General features: G+C 36.0%; 1 protein-coding gene across 10 annotated transcripts in view; it reads left to right on the top strand.

Moving 5' to 3' along the window:
* CEP63 (centrosomal protein 63) overlaps window positions 1-17,222 on the top strand; it is a 68,966-nt gene that overhangs the window by 23,937 nt on the left and 27,807 nt on the right. For all 10 annotated transcript variants that reach the window (XR_008422579.1, XR_002076670.2, XM_019437106.2 and 7 more), the window contains one exon: window positions 3,261-3,374. Coding sequence is in view for 8 of the 10 variants with exons in the window: in XM_019437106.2 (XP_019292651.2) it covers window positions 3,261-3,374 (114 nt within the window). In the remaining 2 variants the exon portion in view is untranslated. The remainder of the gene's footprint in view (window positions 1-3,260; window positions 3,375-17,222) is intronic.

Below are 17,222 nucleotides of genomic sequence, written 5' to 3'. Positions count from 1 at the left end.
TTGTAATTTGAGAAGTATTGTTCAACATCTCTCTATGATTAGATACAATTTTCTCAGAGCATCTGTCACCCACAAATACCATTATTACTATTTAGAATTGTAATTTCTATAGTTAGTGTTCTTTTACATCATACTATTTTTATACATTCGAAGAGCCTAGACTCAGAGGACTATGCAGATACTGCTTCCTTTAGCGATACCTGAGGTTTTCTCCCCAGACTCCTCATCTTCCTCTTGTTCCTCATTACCACTTCTTGGCCATTCTCTTTTCTACCTTAAGACCCCATCTTTGATCTTCATGTCTTCAGCCTGTATCCCCTACCAATATACATACAACCAAAGTCGTCATCTTCTGATCCTTGGGTTATTTCCCTTAGAGGTTTCAGCTTCCAGGACACTGTCACTGTCTCCAACAATACACTTACCATAATTCTTAAAGATTTCAGTATCTACAAGGATGATACTTATATGACTCTGGTCTTTGAATTCCTTGTTGTTCTTTCCTCCATGGGCATATTGATCTCCTCCTTATCTCATCCACCCATTCCCGCTACTGTTCCTTAGGTGTCGTCATGACCAAACTTGCAACCCTCCTGGAATCACATTTTTAAGCATTTCATTCTTTGACTACCATCCTTCTCTTTTTAGCTCACTTCCTCTAGTCCCTTGACTCTCAGTAGTCACTTGATCCCATCCCCAAGTGATTGAATTCTGCCACCTTTTCACTGCTGCATACCTATCACATGCCTTCATGTGTCAGTCATTACCCAGCTTCAATTCCATGGTAACATTCCTTATATTCCCCTTCAGCTCCTGTGTCCCTCTCTTACTTCATCATATTTGCTTGGCAAAACCATAACTGTAGTTAAATCCAGCTTTCTGCCCAGTCTCTACTTGCCATGTGTGGTAGACCGTGGCTGGAGAAAAACATAATTATGCTGACTGGCCTCATTTTAAATTCATGGTCACTTCCTCAAATAAGTCCTAATGCTACCCAGAAACATACTATATTTCCCTTCACTCTGCTACTTTCCATAATGACTATTTCATACTTTCTCTTTTCTCAAATTTCGACACTTTTTTCCACATTCTTATATTTGGGTGATGATCTTGCTTTCCATTTCATTGAGAAAATAGAAGCAATAAGAAGAGATTTTCACAGACTTCTGACACTGTATTTTCCCACCTATTTGCATCTGTGCCCATATACTTTGCCTTCTTGCTGGTGGAACTGCCCATACTCTCCCCGATCCTTACCCAAGACATGGCTCCACCGATTCTTCTCTCTTCTGCATCCTCCCTTCTTTCATACTGGATATTTCCACCACCATCCAGATTTCTCCCCTCTTAAATCCTCTTTTGACCTCTCTTTCTCTGGATGCTGCCCCATTTTTTTCTTCATTTTTAAAAAATGTTTATTTGTTTTTGAGAGAGAGGGCAAGCAGGGTAGGGGCAGAGACAGAGGGAGACACAGAATCTGAAGCACAGAGCCCAACGTGGGGCTCGAACTTTTGAAATCATGCATGACCTGAGCTGAAGTCGGATGCTTAACTGGCTGAGCCACCCAGGCACCCATTTTCCTTTGTTTTATAACTAAACTACTTTAGGCATCTGTACTGGTCTCCAATTCCTCATTGTCCATTTTTCTTGCACCCACTCAATAAGGCTTTTGCCCCCTCAACTCTGCAGAAGCTATTTACTTGGAGGTCACCAATGACTTGTACCTGAAAATAGTTCCTTGATTTGACTTAGAGAACAGCCATACTTTCCTGGGCTTTCTCCTACCTTGTTAACCAGTCCTCTCAATCTCTTTTGATCCCCAGCCTTTTACCTTTGGAATACCCTAGGGTAGTGTCATTGGACCTCTTCTTTTTTCTATCCATGCTCCCTCCCTTGGTGATATCATCCAGTCTTGTAGTTTTTAGCACTGTATATATGTTGATAATTCCCACTTTTATATATCCAGCCTTGACCTGTCCTTTTTGCTACAGAATAATTTTTCCAACTGCCTGTTTCAGCTGTTTCACATCTCCACCTTGATGTCTAAAGCTGTGTCACACTTCATACTGGTTTTCTCTTCCCCATCTACCAACACCATTCCTGTTTTAGTTAATGGCAACTCCATTCCTCAACTTTTCAAGCCTGAAACCTTGGAGTCACCCTCGGCTTCTCTTTTCTCCACACAGCAGCCAGAATGATTCTGTTGTAATTATGTCAAACTCCCAACTCTGAGCACTGTGTGCTCCATTTTCTCTAAAATAGGTATTATCATGTAATGTATTATACAGTGAATGTGTTGTCTATTGCCAATTGAATGGGGCTAGGATTTTGTTTGTTTTTGTTAACTGTTGTATCCCCAATCCCTAAAATAGCCCCTGGCATATATAGGAGAATGAATGAATGAATGAATGAATGATTATCAGAAAGCTGGTTAACTGTGATTACCCCCAAGTTAGCATGAGACTTCTGGAGTTGAGGGTCCTAGAGAACAGTGATAGAAATCCCTTTGATTTTCATAACTCATAATTTCATATTTTATATGATCATAAATCATATTTTCATAATCATATTTTCATAAATATTGGGCTCATCTTCTTTGTTGCTCATGCAACTTGTAGTGACCCATCATTAATTTTGACTGTTCCACTTTGGGTTACAAATACCTGTTAAAATTTAGTACAGATCTCCCATTATTATTCAAGTTCTTGCAGTTGTTCTGTTGAGATGGTAAAAATCTGGATATCAAAGGGTATTCTGCTTTAGGAATCTATTTGGTTCCTGAATTTCAGATACTGAGAAGAATTGGGCTACGGAGGGACTTACCTGAAAATTTATTTGATCTGTTCAATTTCTGTGTTTGGATATCAAGAATTGGTAGCAGGATCTCCTCATAATCATATTTTGAAATTTTAGTTCTCTTCAGATCAGTTTTCTGAAGAACATCACAAAAAATGATAACAACCTTTAGGTGGCAGCAAATCTGTGAAAACCATCGTGGACCCAGTATTCAGCATCTGTGCTTCATACTCTTCACCATTAGGGTGTTAAATTTAGAGAGACAGATCTCCAGAGGCTCAGTATGTCAGGAATTTAGTGTTGCTCTCCAGTTCTATCAGCTAAGTGAGTAATGGAGCTCCTGCTGGGGAGTAAGGTGTGTGTATACCCAGGGACGAGGGGAAAAATTAAAGTAAGAATGAATCTGGGAAGCATGACAGTAAGGAGAAGCACTTAGAAGTTAAGTACCTTAATTGCCTCTTCAGGAATTTCGTCAGAAATCACTGGACTGGGAGAAGCAACGCCTGATTTATCAGCAACAGGTATCTTCTCTGGAAGCACAGAGGAAGGCTTTGGCAGAACAATCAGAGATAATTCAGGTAGGTTTAAGCCATTTTAAAAAAAGAGGTGGAGAAGTCTTGATGACATTGGCACTAGCTGAACGCAGTACAAGGGTGCTCTCTCATATCTGCTCACGTCTTTGTGCCACATGCTCCTTTGCCTGCTCCCTCCCTCCCTTGTGTTCTCTTGCCCTCTCACTCTGTGGCTGTCTGGTTCTCCTGATCACTACATGCTCACGTTCACGTCATTCTCCTAATCTTGGTCTTCCCTTTTTCTCCCCCTCTGTCCTTCCCCTTCTCCCTCTCTCTACCTCTGTTCTTTCTCTGTTTTCTTTTCCATTTCTTTAGTGTTTGGCTGTTTCTGGCTCTTGCCTTGGCTCCACTTCTGTGTCTCGCTCTGTTTCTGATAGCTGGGGTACCTTGGCTGAGATGCCTCCTCCAGGGAGCCTCAGATCGGCTGCTGTTTGCATACAGATACTAAGAGATTCATACTGCACTGATGTGCATACTAACTAAAAGTATCTTTGTGGTGACAGATACTTTTTAGAACTGTAGTAAAAACCTTTTTTTAAATGAACTGGTGGCTTAATTGCTACCTAATTTGGGGATATTGCTTCTTAGAATACACTCATTTTGTATGCTTTTCCAATTAAAAACCAAGAACATAAAAGGAAATGAACATAGAGGGGAGTAAATATTTGTGACCATTCATTGTGTGCCAGACGCAGTCTCAGTGCTTCTTCTAGAAGCAGTTATCTGGAATATATTGTTCTGTGTTATCTCTTTCATTTGATAATCTGTCAAGGTTGGTAGTTACCTCCGTCTTACAGAATAAGGGAATTACTGGAGAAATTACAAGAGCTGAAGGAAAACCTTAAAAAAATATATTAAAAAAAAAGTCTGCATTATTTTCTGCTTTAAGTCTCAGTAATGTTTTGGCTTTTAATCATTCCCCTGAAATAACAGCTGGCTGATAAAGTACCATGAATGCTGTGCTGTGAGTAACTCTGGTCAGGTGGCACGAGGGGCCTCCAGCATCCTCAAGGAGGAAAATTATTTACTAGGCTGCAGCAAGCTATGCAGTCAGAGTGGGCCAATAAAATCCTGGATGTCTAGACCAGAGTTTTTTTTTACCTGAATGCTAAAGCACTGTGCAAACATAAATAGTTATAAGATATTGTTAAATTCTTTTTTTTTTTTTAATGTTTATTTATTTTTGAGGGAGACAGAGCTCCTCCAGGGGAGGAGCAGAGAGATAGGGAGACACAGAATCAGAAGAGGCTCCAGGCTCCGAGCTGGCAGCACAGAGCCTGACACAGGGCTCGAACCCACAAACTGCGAGCTCATGACCTGAGCTGAAGTTGGACATTTAACCGACTGAGCCACCCAGGTGCCCCTATTATATTCTAATTGTAACCTTCAGGTTGGAAAAAAAAAAAAAGGAATCACATCCTACTTTTTAGTTCTCAATTACTCATCTGTGGAGTGTGCTTACTATTGATTGCAAATCCTTTTTTCAAATTACTATTGTGATTACTCTGCATAATTAAACCTCATTGTTGGTAAAAGTGAGATTTTTATTTACCATAATTCAGCTAGGCTAGAAGAAGCAGCCTTTAAAAAGCCAGCACTTGTTTTCCCTACTAAGGGTGTTTGAATTATTCTTCTGATACTCTGCCTGCTTAACTCAAAAAATGTTACTGATAATATATTTCTCTTTCTTCCTTAGCAAACTAAACAAAATTAAATCTTCATGTGATTCAGTATGTGGCAGTGCTGTGTGAGCGTCATTAAAAAAAAAGAAAAAAACTTTTAAATGAATTTCTGTATAGTTGTTACCCAACATTAGATGGTTACCATCATTTTGCCAGTCTTTTTTTTTTTAAATTGTGGTAGAAAACACTTTAAAATTTACCATGTTAATGATTTTAAAGGGTATGGTATAGTAATGTTAACTATATGCATAGAGTTGTGTAACAGGTCTCTAAAACTTTTCTCACTTGCAAAACTAGGCTCTCTACCCATTGAACAACAGCTCATTTTGCTAGTCTTATTTCATCCTTCTCCACTTTTTTATCTTTGGCTGGAATATTGCAAAGCAAATTACAGAAATTGTCATATTTCCCCACAGATAAGGACTTTAAAAAATTATAATATACTAGTACTACATTAACAGAATAAATGATCTATTAACATAATTTAATGCTTACTCTATTCGGACTTCCCCAGTTGTCTGAAGTTACGTCTTTTTACAGTTGGATGTTTAAATTGGAATCCAGTCAAGGTTGACACATTACATTTTGGCGATATGTGAATCACCATTGAATAATAAAGGCAGAAAATCTGGGTGATTGGATAAATGGATATCACATCTACACTTCCCCAAGTTTTTAAAAACTCTTGATGTAGACTTTTTTCTTATCCATTTTTTAACATTTAAAAGTGGAGTTCATAGTAACTTCTCAATCTTTGAGTCATTTACTTGTTCAAGTTCTTTCTTCTGGTCAGCTATTAAAGTTACATAATACATGTTCATTTTAGAAAAATGAGAAAATGTGGATGACATGAGAAGTAAATAAAATAACCCATAATTCTGTCCTTTAGAGAGTTAGTTACCATGATTTACATGTTGGTATAAATTTCTTCCAACTTTTACTATGCTTATCTGCAGTTATATACTGCAGTCATGTACCTTTAGTAGGAAAACATTGTTATGTGTGTGTGGGAATATGTATCCTTGGTTTTTAGATTCCACATATAAGTGAAATCATACAGTTTTTGTCTTTCTGTCTGACTTATTTCACTTAGCATAATGGCCTCTAGGTCCATTCATGTTGTCACAGTGGCAAGATTTCATTTTTTTTATGACAGAGTAATATTCCATTATAATAGAATATGAATATATATGCACACACCCCACATCTTCTTTACCTGTTTATTTATTAATGGACACTTAGGTTGTTTCCATGTCTTGGCTGTTACAAGCAGTGCTGCAGTGAACATAAGGGTACATACATCTCTTTGAGTTGATATTTTTGTTTTCTTCAGCTAAAGACCCAGGAGTGGAATTACTGGATCATATGGCAATTCTATTTTTAATTTTTTGAGGAGCCCTCAGACTTTTTTCTGTAGTGGCTGTACCAATTTATATTCCCACCAGCATTGTATAATGTCTCCCTTTTCTCCACTCAGTAATACTTGTCTTTTTGATACTAGCCACTCTGACAGGTGTAATGTGATACTTCATTATGATTTTGATTTGCATTTCTCTGATGATGAGTGATGTGTAGCATCTTTTCATGTGCCTGTTGGCCATCTGTATGTCTTTGGAAAAATGACTATTCGTTTTTATTTTACTTTATTTTATTTTATTTTATTTTATTTTATTTTATTTTATTTTATTTTATTTTCCTCTGCCCATTTTAAAATCAGGTTTGGTTTTTTGATATTAAGTTGTGTAAGTTATTTATATATTTTGGATTTTAACTCCTTATCATATGTATGACTTGCAAGTATCTTCTCCCATTCAGCAGATTGCCTGTTTGTTTTGTTTATGGTTTCTTTTATTGTGGAAAATGTTTCTAGCTTGATGTAATTCCATTTGTATATTTTAGCTTTTGTTGCCCTTGCCACAGGAGACTGGTCCAAAAAAATATTGCTAAGACTGATGTCAGAGCTTACTGCCTGTGTTTTCTTCGAGGAGTTTTATGGTTTCACTTTTTATGTACAAGTCTTTAATCTATTTTGAATTTTTGTATGCAGTGTAAGATAGTGGTCCAGTTTCATTCTTGTGCACGTAGCTGTCTAGTTTTCCCATCATTTATTGAAGAGACTGTTTTTCCCCTTTGTATGTTCTTGTCTCCTTTGTCATAGATTAATTGACCATATAAGCATGGGTTTGCTTCTGGTTTCTATTCTGTTCCATTGATATATGTGTCTGTTTTCATACTGGTATCTTACTGCATTAGTTACTATAGCTTCGTAGTATAGTTTGAAATTAGGGGGCATGATACCTCCTGCTTTGTTCTTCTTTCTTTTTTTTTTTTTTCTTTAAAAAAAAATTTTTTTTTTTTTAACGTTTATTTATTTTTGAGACAGAGAGAGACAGAGCATGAACAGGGGAGGGGCAGAGAGAGGGAGACACAGAATCTGAAACGGGCTCCAGGCTCTGAGCTGTCAGCACAGAGCCCGACGCGGGGCTTGAACTCACAGACCGTGAGATCATGACCTGAGCCGAAGTCGGACGCTTAACCGACTGAGCCACCCAGGAGCCCCTGTTCTTCTTTCTTAAGATTGCTTTGGCTACTTGGCATTTTTTGTAGTTCCATAGAAATATTACGATTCTTTGTTATAGTTCTGTGAAAAATGCCATTGATATTTTGATGGGGATTGCATTGAATTTATAGATTGCTTTGTGTAGTATAGACATTTTAATTCTTTTAATTTATGAGCATGGAATATATCTTTCTATTTATGTTGTTTTCAGTTTCTTTCATCAATGTCTTATGGTTTTCAGTGTACAGATCTTTCACCTTATTGATCAAATTTATTCCTAGGTGTTTTATTCTTTTTGATGCAATTGTAATTGCAATTATTTTTGCAGTGGCATTTTTCTGATAGCTCATTATTAGTGTGCACAAATACACTACTATGTTAGTATGTTAATTTTGTATCCTACAGCTTTACTGAATTCATTTATTAGTTCTAGCAATTTTTTCTGTAGTCTTTAGGGCTTTCTTTATGTAGTGTCATGCTATCTGCAAATTGTGACAGTTTTACTTTTTCCTTTCCAATTTTGATGGCCTTTTATTTCTTTTTCTTGCCTAGTCACTGTGGCTAGGACTTCTAACACTATGTTGAATAAAAGTGGTGAGAGTGGGCATCCTTGTCTTACTCCTGATCTTAGAGGAAAAGCTTTCAGCTTTTTACTGTTGAGTAAGTAGGTTAGCTGTGGATTTGTCATTTATGCCCTTTATTATGTTGAGATATGTTTCCTGTATATCCACTTTATTAGGAGTTTTTATCATAATGGATATTGAATTATCAAATGCTTTTTCTGCAACTATTGAGATGATCCTGTGATTTTTATCTTTCATTTTGTGGTGTCTCACATTGATTGGTTTGTGGATATTGAACCATCCTTATGTTCCTGGAATAAATCCCATTTGATCATGATATATGATCCTTTTAATGTATTGTTGAACTCAGTTTGCTAATATTCTATTGAGGATTTTTGCATCTGTGTTCATCAGGGATGTTGACTTGTAAATTTCTCTTTTTTTGTGGTGTCTTTGGTTTTGATATTAGGGTAATTAATGCTGGCCTCATAAAATGAATTTGGAAGCATTCCTTACTCTTCAGTATTTTGGAATAATTTGAAAAGGGTAGATACTAACTCTTGTTTAAATGTTTTGTAGAATTCACCTATAAAGCCGTCTAGTTTTGGACTTTTGTATTTTGGGAGTTTTAACATTACTGGTTCAATTTCATTACTTGTAGTTGGTCTATCCACATTTTCTATTTATGTGTGACTTAATCTTGGAAGGTTGTGTGTTTCTAGGAATTTATCCATTCTAGGTTTTCCAGTTTGTTGGCATGTAATTGTTTGTGGTATCCTTTTATGATCCTTTGTATTTTCTGTGGTGTCATTTGTAACTCTTTTATTTATTTTGTCCTTCTCTCTCTTTTGTTTTCATATTCTTATGAATATGGCTGGAGGTTTATCAGTTTTATTTATCTTTTCAAAGAACCAGTTTTTAGTTTCATTGCTCTTTTCTGTTTTATTTAAGTTTCTATTTCATTTATTTCCTCTGACCTTTATTATTTCTTCCTTCTACTAACTTTAGGCTTTGTTCTTCTTTTCCTAGTTCCTTTATGTGTAAAGTTAGATTGTTCATTTGAGATTTTTGTTTCTTGACTTAGGCCTCTATCTTTAAGAACTTCCCTCTTAAAGCTACTTTTGATACATTGTTTCCATTTTCATTTGTTTCAAGGTATTTTTTTCTTTCAATTTTGTTGTTGTTGTTGTTGACCTATTAGTTGTTTATAGCGTGTTGTTTAGTCTCCAGGTGTTTGTGTTTTTTCCAATTTTCTTCTTGCAGTCAATTTCTATTTTCATATTATTGGGGTTAGAAAAGATGCTTCATATGATTTCAATCTTATTGAATTTATTGTGGTTTGTTTTGTGGTTTAGCATGTGGTCTGTCCTGGAGAATGTTCCACGTACACTCGAGAAGAGTGTATTTTGCAGTTTTTGGATGACATGTTTCGTTTATGTCTGTTAAATCCATCTGGTCCAATGTGTCCTTTAAAGCCAGTGTTTACTTACTGGTTTTCTGTCTGGCTAGTCTATTCATTCAGGTAAGGTGTTAAAGTCATCTACTATTTATTATATTACTGTCAGTTCTCTCTTTATGTCATTTAATCTTTTCCTTATTATGTAGGTGCACTAAGCATTTTATAATACAATATTTTATTTAACTTTCACGCTTAAGATTTTCCTTTTTAAATATGACAAATCAACAAATGTATAGTAATAATGATTGCAAAGGAGTCCAGTCTACTATTAAATGTACCATAATTTACGTAACCAATCCCTAATTATAGATCATGTAGTTTTTTTTACTTTTTCACTCTTGTAAATAGTGCTTGGTTGAATGTCTTTATATAAACATCTAGGAGAATATGTCCATTTATATTCTTAAGAAATGGCCCTAGAAGTGAAATTGCTGCATCCGTGTAGTTGTCTTAAAGATTTTAATATATATTGGCAAAGCACTCTCAAAAGTTTTGTTGATACAGACTTTCACCAGCAGTGTTTGAGATTGTCCATTTCCTCACGCTTTACCAATGTTGGGCACTATTATTTCTTTTAATTTCCCCTACTTCTAGACTTGTCTTTGCCAATCTTATAGGTGAAAAAATACAATATCTGATTATTTGTTTTTAATTTGCATTTCTTTAATTATGAATTAGGTTGAGCATTTTTTCATGTACTTGTAGGCATTTCCAGTTTTTGTAAATGTTTTATGTCCTCTGCCCATCTTTCTTTTAGTATATTTATATTTTACTATTTTGAAATAGCTCTTCATACATTACCTATATTATTAGCCCTTAGCCGTTTTGTTGCAATTGTGGATATTTTCCTATTTGACCTTAATTTTTGCCTAATAGTTTTTTTTGGAAATACAATTGTTTCATAAACAATTATTTAGAATTGCTTAGTTCTATTAATTTTTTCTTTAGGGTTTCTGTCTTTGATGTCATACTATAAAGCCTTATCTAAGCCAAGATTTCTTCTGCTTTATAATTTCTTTTTTATATATTTGATCTGAAAATTATTTTGTGACATGGTATTTGATACGCTAATCTTTTTTTTTTCTAAATGGTTATCCACATAATTTATTGACTGTTAGATTTTGAGAACTTGACAGAATGAATCTAAAATTGATGTGGAAAAATAAATGAATGGTACTAGGCAACATTTTTTAAAAAGAGGGTGATGTTCTATCAAATATTAAAAAATACAGTTGCTAAACAACATGACATTAGATACAGTGATAGAATGATGGTTACATTTGCATAGGAAAGGATCCATTTAGTCACTGAAACATAAGGTTATTTCTGTGTGGAAGGCAAGCAATCACCGGCTGCTTTCTCTCTTGCCCATATACAAGTGTTGAAAGGAGATATTAAGGGAAATCTTAGAGAACATTAATAACATTAAAAAAATTAAAATATTAAACCAGCACAGAGTATAAAATATTTAGCCCATAAATGGTATGGGAGAAAAATAGAGGCTGCATTAAATATATATGTTTTCCTTTTGAAATATTTAGATGAGCTGTATGATATTGTACGAGTCAGTTCTAAATCCACTTTTCAATTATGTATGTGTGAGTATAAATGTAATATTTTTTAAAGCATCATATTTCTCTCACAACTTACAAAGAAAAGATGATCCTAACTCAAATGTTAATCCGTTGTCTAGGGAGAATTATCCGAGTTAATTAAATTGGCTCAGACCTACTGTTTTAAAGTTTGTGGTGACATAGACACGACAGTGATAAGAAGGTGTTACTGGGAGCAGTTCTCTTAATGGGCTTGTCAAGCTGCTACTTGGTGGAAATGCTGCAAGGCTGTGGCTGCGCTGACACATTTGGAGTTGACACTGATGGGGAGGTTGGTGAAGATGGATCCCGCCATGGCCATAGCTTCATACTGGGATCCTTTGGAAAACAAAAGGCCCTTGTCTCACATGACACTGTTCTCAGGCATCTTGGCGGTCTGGGAGAGCCACACCCTTGAAGCACCAGGATTACAGACCCCAACCCAGTGAAGGATTTGACTGCAACCCTGGTTCCTAGCCCCTTCCTTACTCTTACACTTCAGCTGCACACCATCGGCTTTTATTTCCATCTCCCTGACAGAAATGGTCTTTTTAATTGTTTCTTTACCTTGAACACCTCTGCTGTGAGCTCTGTTGTTGAAATAATCCCACTCATTCCAATAGAATAGTTAGGATGCCACATGTTAGATTAATAAGAGGAAGTTCTGGATTCTAGTTCAAAAACTTAATGGCAGTGGTTAGTGCAAAAAAAAAAAAAAAACAGTTCAGAAATATATCGCCTTCAGATACCTCTAACACTAGATATTTGAGAGAAATAGTCATTACTTTAGAAGTGATTTATATGATTGCTTCTGACTGTTAGTATTGGAAGAGGTATTTTTGAGATATTCTAGTGTAGTTCTGTTCAGTGGAAATGTAATGAGAATTACATCTGTAACTTCAGATTTTCTTGGCAGTCACATTTAAAAAGTGAACAGAAAGAGGTGAAATTCATATATTTAAGTCGGCATACCAAAAAATATCATTGAAGCATTTACATTTTTTTTGTTGACTGAGTCTTTGAAATCCAGGATGTAGTTTACGGTTTGTGTACGTCTCCTTTCAGACTACAGTCCAGGTGCTCAGTGGCCACACATGACTGGTGACTGCCATATTGGACTGCACAGGCCAAGTGTGTTAACTCTAGTTAATGAAAATTGAGACTTCGTACTGGAATGATTAGGTACTTCTTACTGTGCTTAAAACACTGTACTTGTGTGTGACTGAAATAGTGAATCAACAAAAGAAGGTGGGTCCTTGATTCCTTACAACTAAGAAATTGGTGAGTTTTTAAGTATCAGATCTAGACTCACTGGTTAAAATATAACTTAGTTAAATTGTGACTCCAGCCTTGAGTTTAAGAACTCAGATTTGAACTAAATAGTATTAAATAGCTATTGCAGTGTTAAAAAGACAGTGTTAGTGTTTTGCAATTATGAATTCTTTCATCCTGAGAGGCCATTTGGGCAGAGGTTTTCTAGCTGTGTTCTGCCAAGGCCGGGGGCTGCCATGCAGTTTAAGATGGGCTTGGGGAGGTTCGGCCATCTCAGCAAGTTGGGCCCCCTCACTTTCCTCCTCACCCTCATGGCCCAGTCTCTTCAATTATTTATTCTGCACAAGATTCTGTAGAAGAGTTTCCCTTGAGGAAAAAAAAAAGTTTATATTGTATTTTAAAAGTTTGGAAACTGTTGCATGCTTGGCAGTTGTTTTTACAGATCTAAAAATTCTTTGATATCCTTCTTTCACACTATTTTATGAATCTGCAGAAAAAGGTTTTGGTTCTTTATGCTGGAATCTTGATCTATAATTTACACAAATACTATTTGTCTGTCTCTTTGCCTTTCTCCTTCCAGCCTTTCTCTGGCTTATGAGCATTATTGAGCATGTACTTGTGTGACCACAGTATAGGATTTTGGCCCTGTACAGTATACAATAAAATCTTTCATCTGTAGCATATTGATTTCTCAGAGACATTTCAGCTTAAATTAAAAAACATTTTTTTAATGTTTATTTTTGAGAGAGAGAGAGAGAGAGAGAGAGCGAGCATGAGCGGGGGAGGGGCAGAGAGAGAGGGAGAGACAGAATCTGAAGCAGGCTCCAAGCTCCGAGCTGAGCTGTCAGCACAGAGCCCGACGCGGGGCTTGAACCCACGAACTGTGAGATTATGACCTGAGCTGAAGTCGGACACTTAACCACTGAGCTGCCCAGGTGTCCCATCAGCTTAAATTTTTAAAATAAAATTGGTTACCTTTACCTTTTAAAAATACTTACAATTAGGGAAGTTTGACTTACACAGATGAATTATGTCCATCTTCGGTATGTAGAGGAAGTACCTATCTGGATGCAGGGTTAACACTTGTGAAAACTAGAAAGTTGGGAATTAAAAACTAGTATAGCTGGGATACATAGCCTAGGAATTACCTAAGTCTGCAGGAACTTTATACTGCAGGTCTGTGAGACAGTCACTAAAGTGGCGTTATTTGTATGTACCTCAGTAGATAAATCACTAGAAGAAACTAATTTGAGTGCAGTATGTTTAGTGAAGTCTTTTAGCTCAGGGAATGTCTAAAAATTGGTGACAGAACCAGTCCTTTCTCTCCTCCAAGCACAGCACCTTTTTCCTCGAGGAACAAAATTCCCCAGTTCCCTCTACCCCAAATTTAAACATTTTGTGGTCAGTTTGAATCATCTGAATATGCATGTTTATAATGTATCTGAAAATACAGAATAATTAACTACATGCAGCATGTTCTAGGGTGGGGAGAGAGGAGAATTTGATCTGGAAATTTAAGATGTTTAGTGATTAAAAAAATGTTTATGAGCTTCCATAAGAAATAAAATAATGCATTATAGTTTCTATTTCCTATGTTGTAAAGAGGAGAGAAATCCTGTTTTCGTATATGATGACTCGTAGATGCAGTTAAACTTCTGTGCAATGGGTAGAATAATGCAGCTGTCTTTGCAGTAGATGGGTAGCATCTCTTCTCCTGAGGAATCCCTTTACTTTCTCAATTTTTTATTACCCCTTCTTCTCAAGATATTTATTATATAATTATTAAGACTTTATTTTTTTAATGATTTAAAAAAAATTTTTTTTTAATGTTTATTCATTTTTTGAGAAAGAGATGGAGACAGAGCGCGAGGGGAGGAGAGGCAGAGATAGAGAGAGACACAGAATCTGAAGCAGCTCCAGGCTCTGAGCTGTCAGCACAGAGCCTGATGTGGGGCTCAAACCCACGGACTGAGAGATCGTGACCTGAGCCAAAGTCGGATGTTTAACCGACTGAGCGCCTCCCCTCTGCCCCAGGCGCCCCAAGACTTTATTTTTTTAAAAGCAGTTTTAGATTTACAACAACATTAAGAGGGAGGTACAGAGATTTCCTGTATCGCCGCCTCCATTACCAACATCACTCACAAGCATGCTACATTTGTTACTAAGGATGAACTTACATTCACACATCCTGGTCACCCAAAGTCCATAGTTTACTTCAGGGTTTATTCTTGATGTGTATGGCCTATGGGTTTGTACAAATGTGTAATGACATATACCGTCATTGTAATAGCATACAGAGTATTTTCACTGCTATAAAAATCCCTCTGTGCTCTGCCTATTCATCTCTCCCCTCCCTCCACATCTCCATAATCACTGATTTTATTGTCTATATAGTTCTGCTTTTTCAAGAATGTCATATAGTTGGAATCATATAGTATGTAGCCTTTTGAGACTGGCTTCTTTTACTTAGTAATGTGCATTTAAAGTTCCTTCATGTCTTTTCATGTCTTGGTAGCTCATGTTTTTAGTGCTGAATAATATTCTATTCTTTGGATATACCAAAGTTTATTTATCCACTCATCTACTGAAGGACATTTTGGTTGCTTCCAAGTTTGGGCATTTATAAATAAAACTGCTGTGAACATACATGTGCAGTTTGTTGTGAAAACAATGTTTTCAGCTTCTTTGGGTAGATGCCAAGAAATACAATTGTTGGATTGTGTGGTAAGAGTATATTAAATTTTGTAAGAAAACACTAAGTTGCCTTCCAAAAAGTCTGTAACATTTTGCATTCATACCAGCAGTGTATGAGAGGTCCTGCTGCTCTACATCCTCACCAGATTTTGGTATCATCAGTGTTCCAGATTTTGGTCATTCCAGTAGATGTATAATTATTGTATTAATATGCATTTCCCTGATGACATCTAATGTAGATCACCATTTCATATGTTTATTTGCCTCTGTATATCTTTTTTGGTGAGATGCCTTTTCAGGTCTTTGGCCCATTTTTTAACAGGGTTGTTTGTTTCCTTATTCATAAGTTTTAAGAATTCTTACTCTAATTTCTCCCGGTCTATGGCTTGTCTTCTCATTCTCTTGATATTGTCTTTCACTGAGTGGAAGTATTCAGTTTTAATCAAGTTCACCTTATCAGTTCTTTCTTTCAGGGCTCATATCTTTAGTGTTGTATTTAAAAAAATATTCCTATACCCAAAGTTATCTAGGTTTTCTTCTATGCTATCTCCTAGGAGTTTTATAGTTTTGCATTTTACATTCACATCTTTGATCCATTTTGAGTTGATTTTTGTGACAGGTAGAAGGTCTTGTCTAAATTTATTTTTTTGCTTGTGGATGTCCAGTTGTCCCAGCACCATTTATTGAAGAAACTGTCTTTGTTCCATTGTATTGCCTTTGTTCCTTTGTCAAAGTTCAGTGGACTGTATTTATGGGGGTCCATTTCTGGACTCTGTATTCTGTTCCATTAAACTTTTTGTCTGTTTTTTCACTAGTACTATACTCTCTTGATAACCATAACTTTATAGTAAATCTCGAAGTCAGGTAGCATCAGTCCTCCAACTCTTTTCTTTTTCTTCAATATTGTTTTGGCTTGTCTGAGTCTTTTGCGTCTCCATATAAACTTTGGAATCAGTTTGTCAATATTCATAAATAATTTGCTTGGATTTTGATTGTGATTGTGTTGAATCCATAGATCACATTGGGAAGAACTGACATCTTGACAATATTGAGCCCTCCTATCCATGAATATGGAATATCTCCCCGTTTATTTAGTTCTTCTTTGATTTAATTCATCAGAGTTTTGTAGTTTCCCTTATACAAATCTTGTGCTTATTTTGTTATATTCATACTTTAATTTTTTCAAATGTTAATGTAAATAATGTTGTGTTTTTAATTTAAATTTCACATGTTCATTGTTGGTACGTAGAAAAGTGACTGACTTTTGTGTATTAACCTTCTATCCTGTAACCTTGCTATAATTGCTTATTAATTCCAGGAAGGTTTTTTTTTCTTTTTTCTTTAAGTTTTTATTTTAATTCCAGTTGGTTAACGTACAGTGTTATATTAGTTTCAAGTGTACAACACAGTGATTCAACAATTCTGTGTATCACCTTGTGCTCCTCGTGACAAGTGCACTCCTTAATTCCCATCACATATTTAAGCCATCCCCCATCTTTCTCCCCTCTGTTAACCATCAGTTTTTATCTATAATTAACAGTCTGTTTCTTGCTTTGTCTCTCTTTTTTCCCTTTGCTCATTTGTTTTGTTTCTTAAATTCCACATATGAGTGAAATTATATGATATTTGTCTTTCTCCGACTGACTTATTTCTCTTAGCATTATACTCTCTAGCTGCATCCACATCATTGTAAATGGCAAGATTTCATTCTTTTTTATGGCTGAGTACTATTCCATGGTGTGTGTGTGTGTGTGTGTGTGTGTATACACACCACATGTTCTTTATCCATTTATCAATCAGTGGATACTTGGGTTGCTTCCGTATCTTGGCTATTGTAAATAATGCTGCTAGAAACGTAGGGGTGCATGTATCCCTTTGAATTGGTATTTTTGTATTCTTTGGGTGAATATCCAGTAGTGTGATAACTGGATTGTAGGCCAGTTGTATTTTTAACTTTTTGAGGAATCTCCCAGGGGGTTTTTTGTTGTTGTCTATTCTTTCATATTTTCTACATAGATGACCATGTTATCCT

This window comes from Panthera pardus, unplaced genomic scaffold, assembly GCF_024362965.1.
Source record: "Panthera pardus isolate Hobbes unplaced genomic scaffold, ASM2436296v1 HiC_scaffold_16, whole genome shotgun sequence".
NCBI lineage: Eukaryota > Metazoa > Chordata > Mammalia > Carnivora > Felidae > Panthera > Panthera pardus.
The sequence above is the reverse complement of the archived record's forward strand: the minus strand, read 5'-3'. Positions and strand labels throughout refer to the sequence as shown.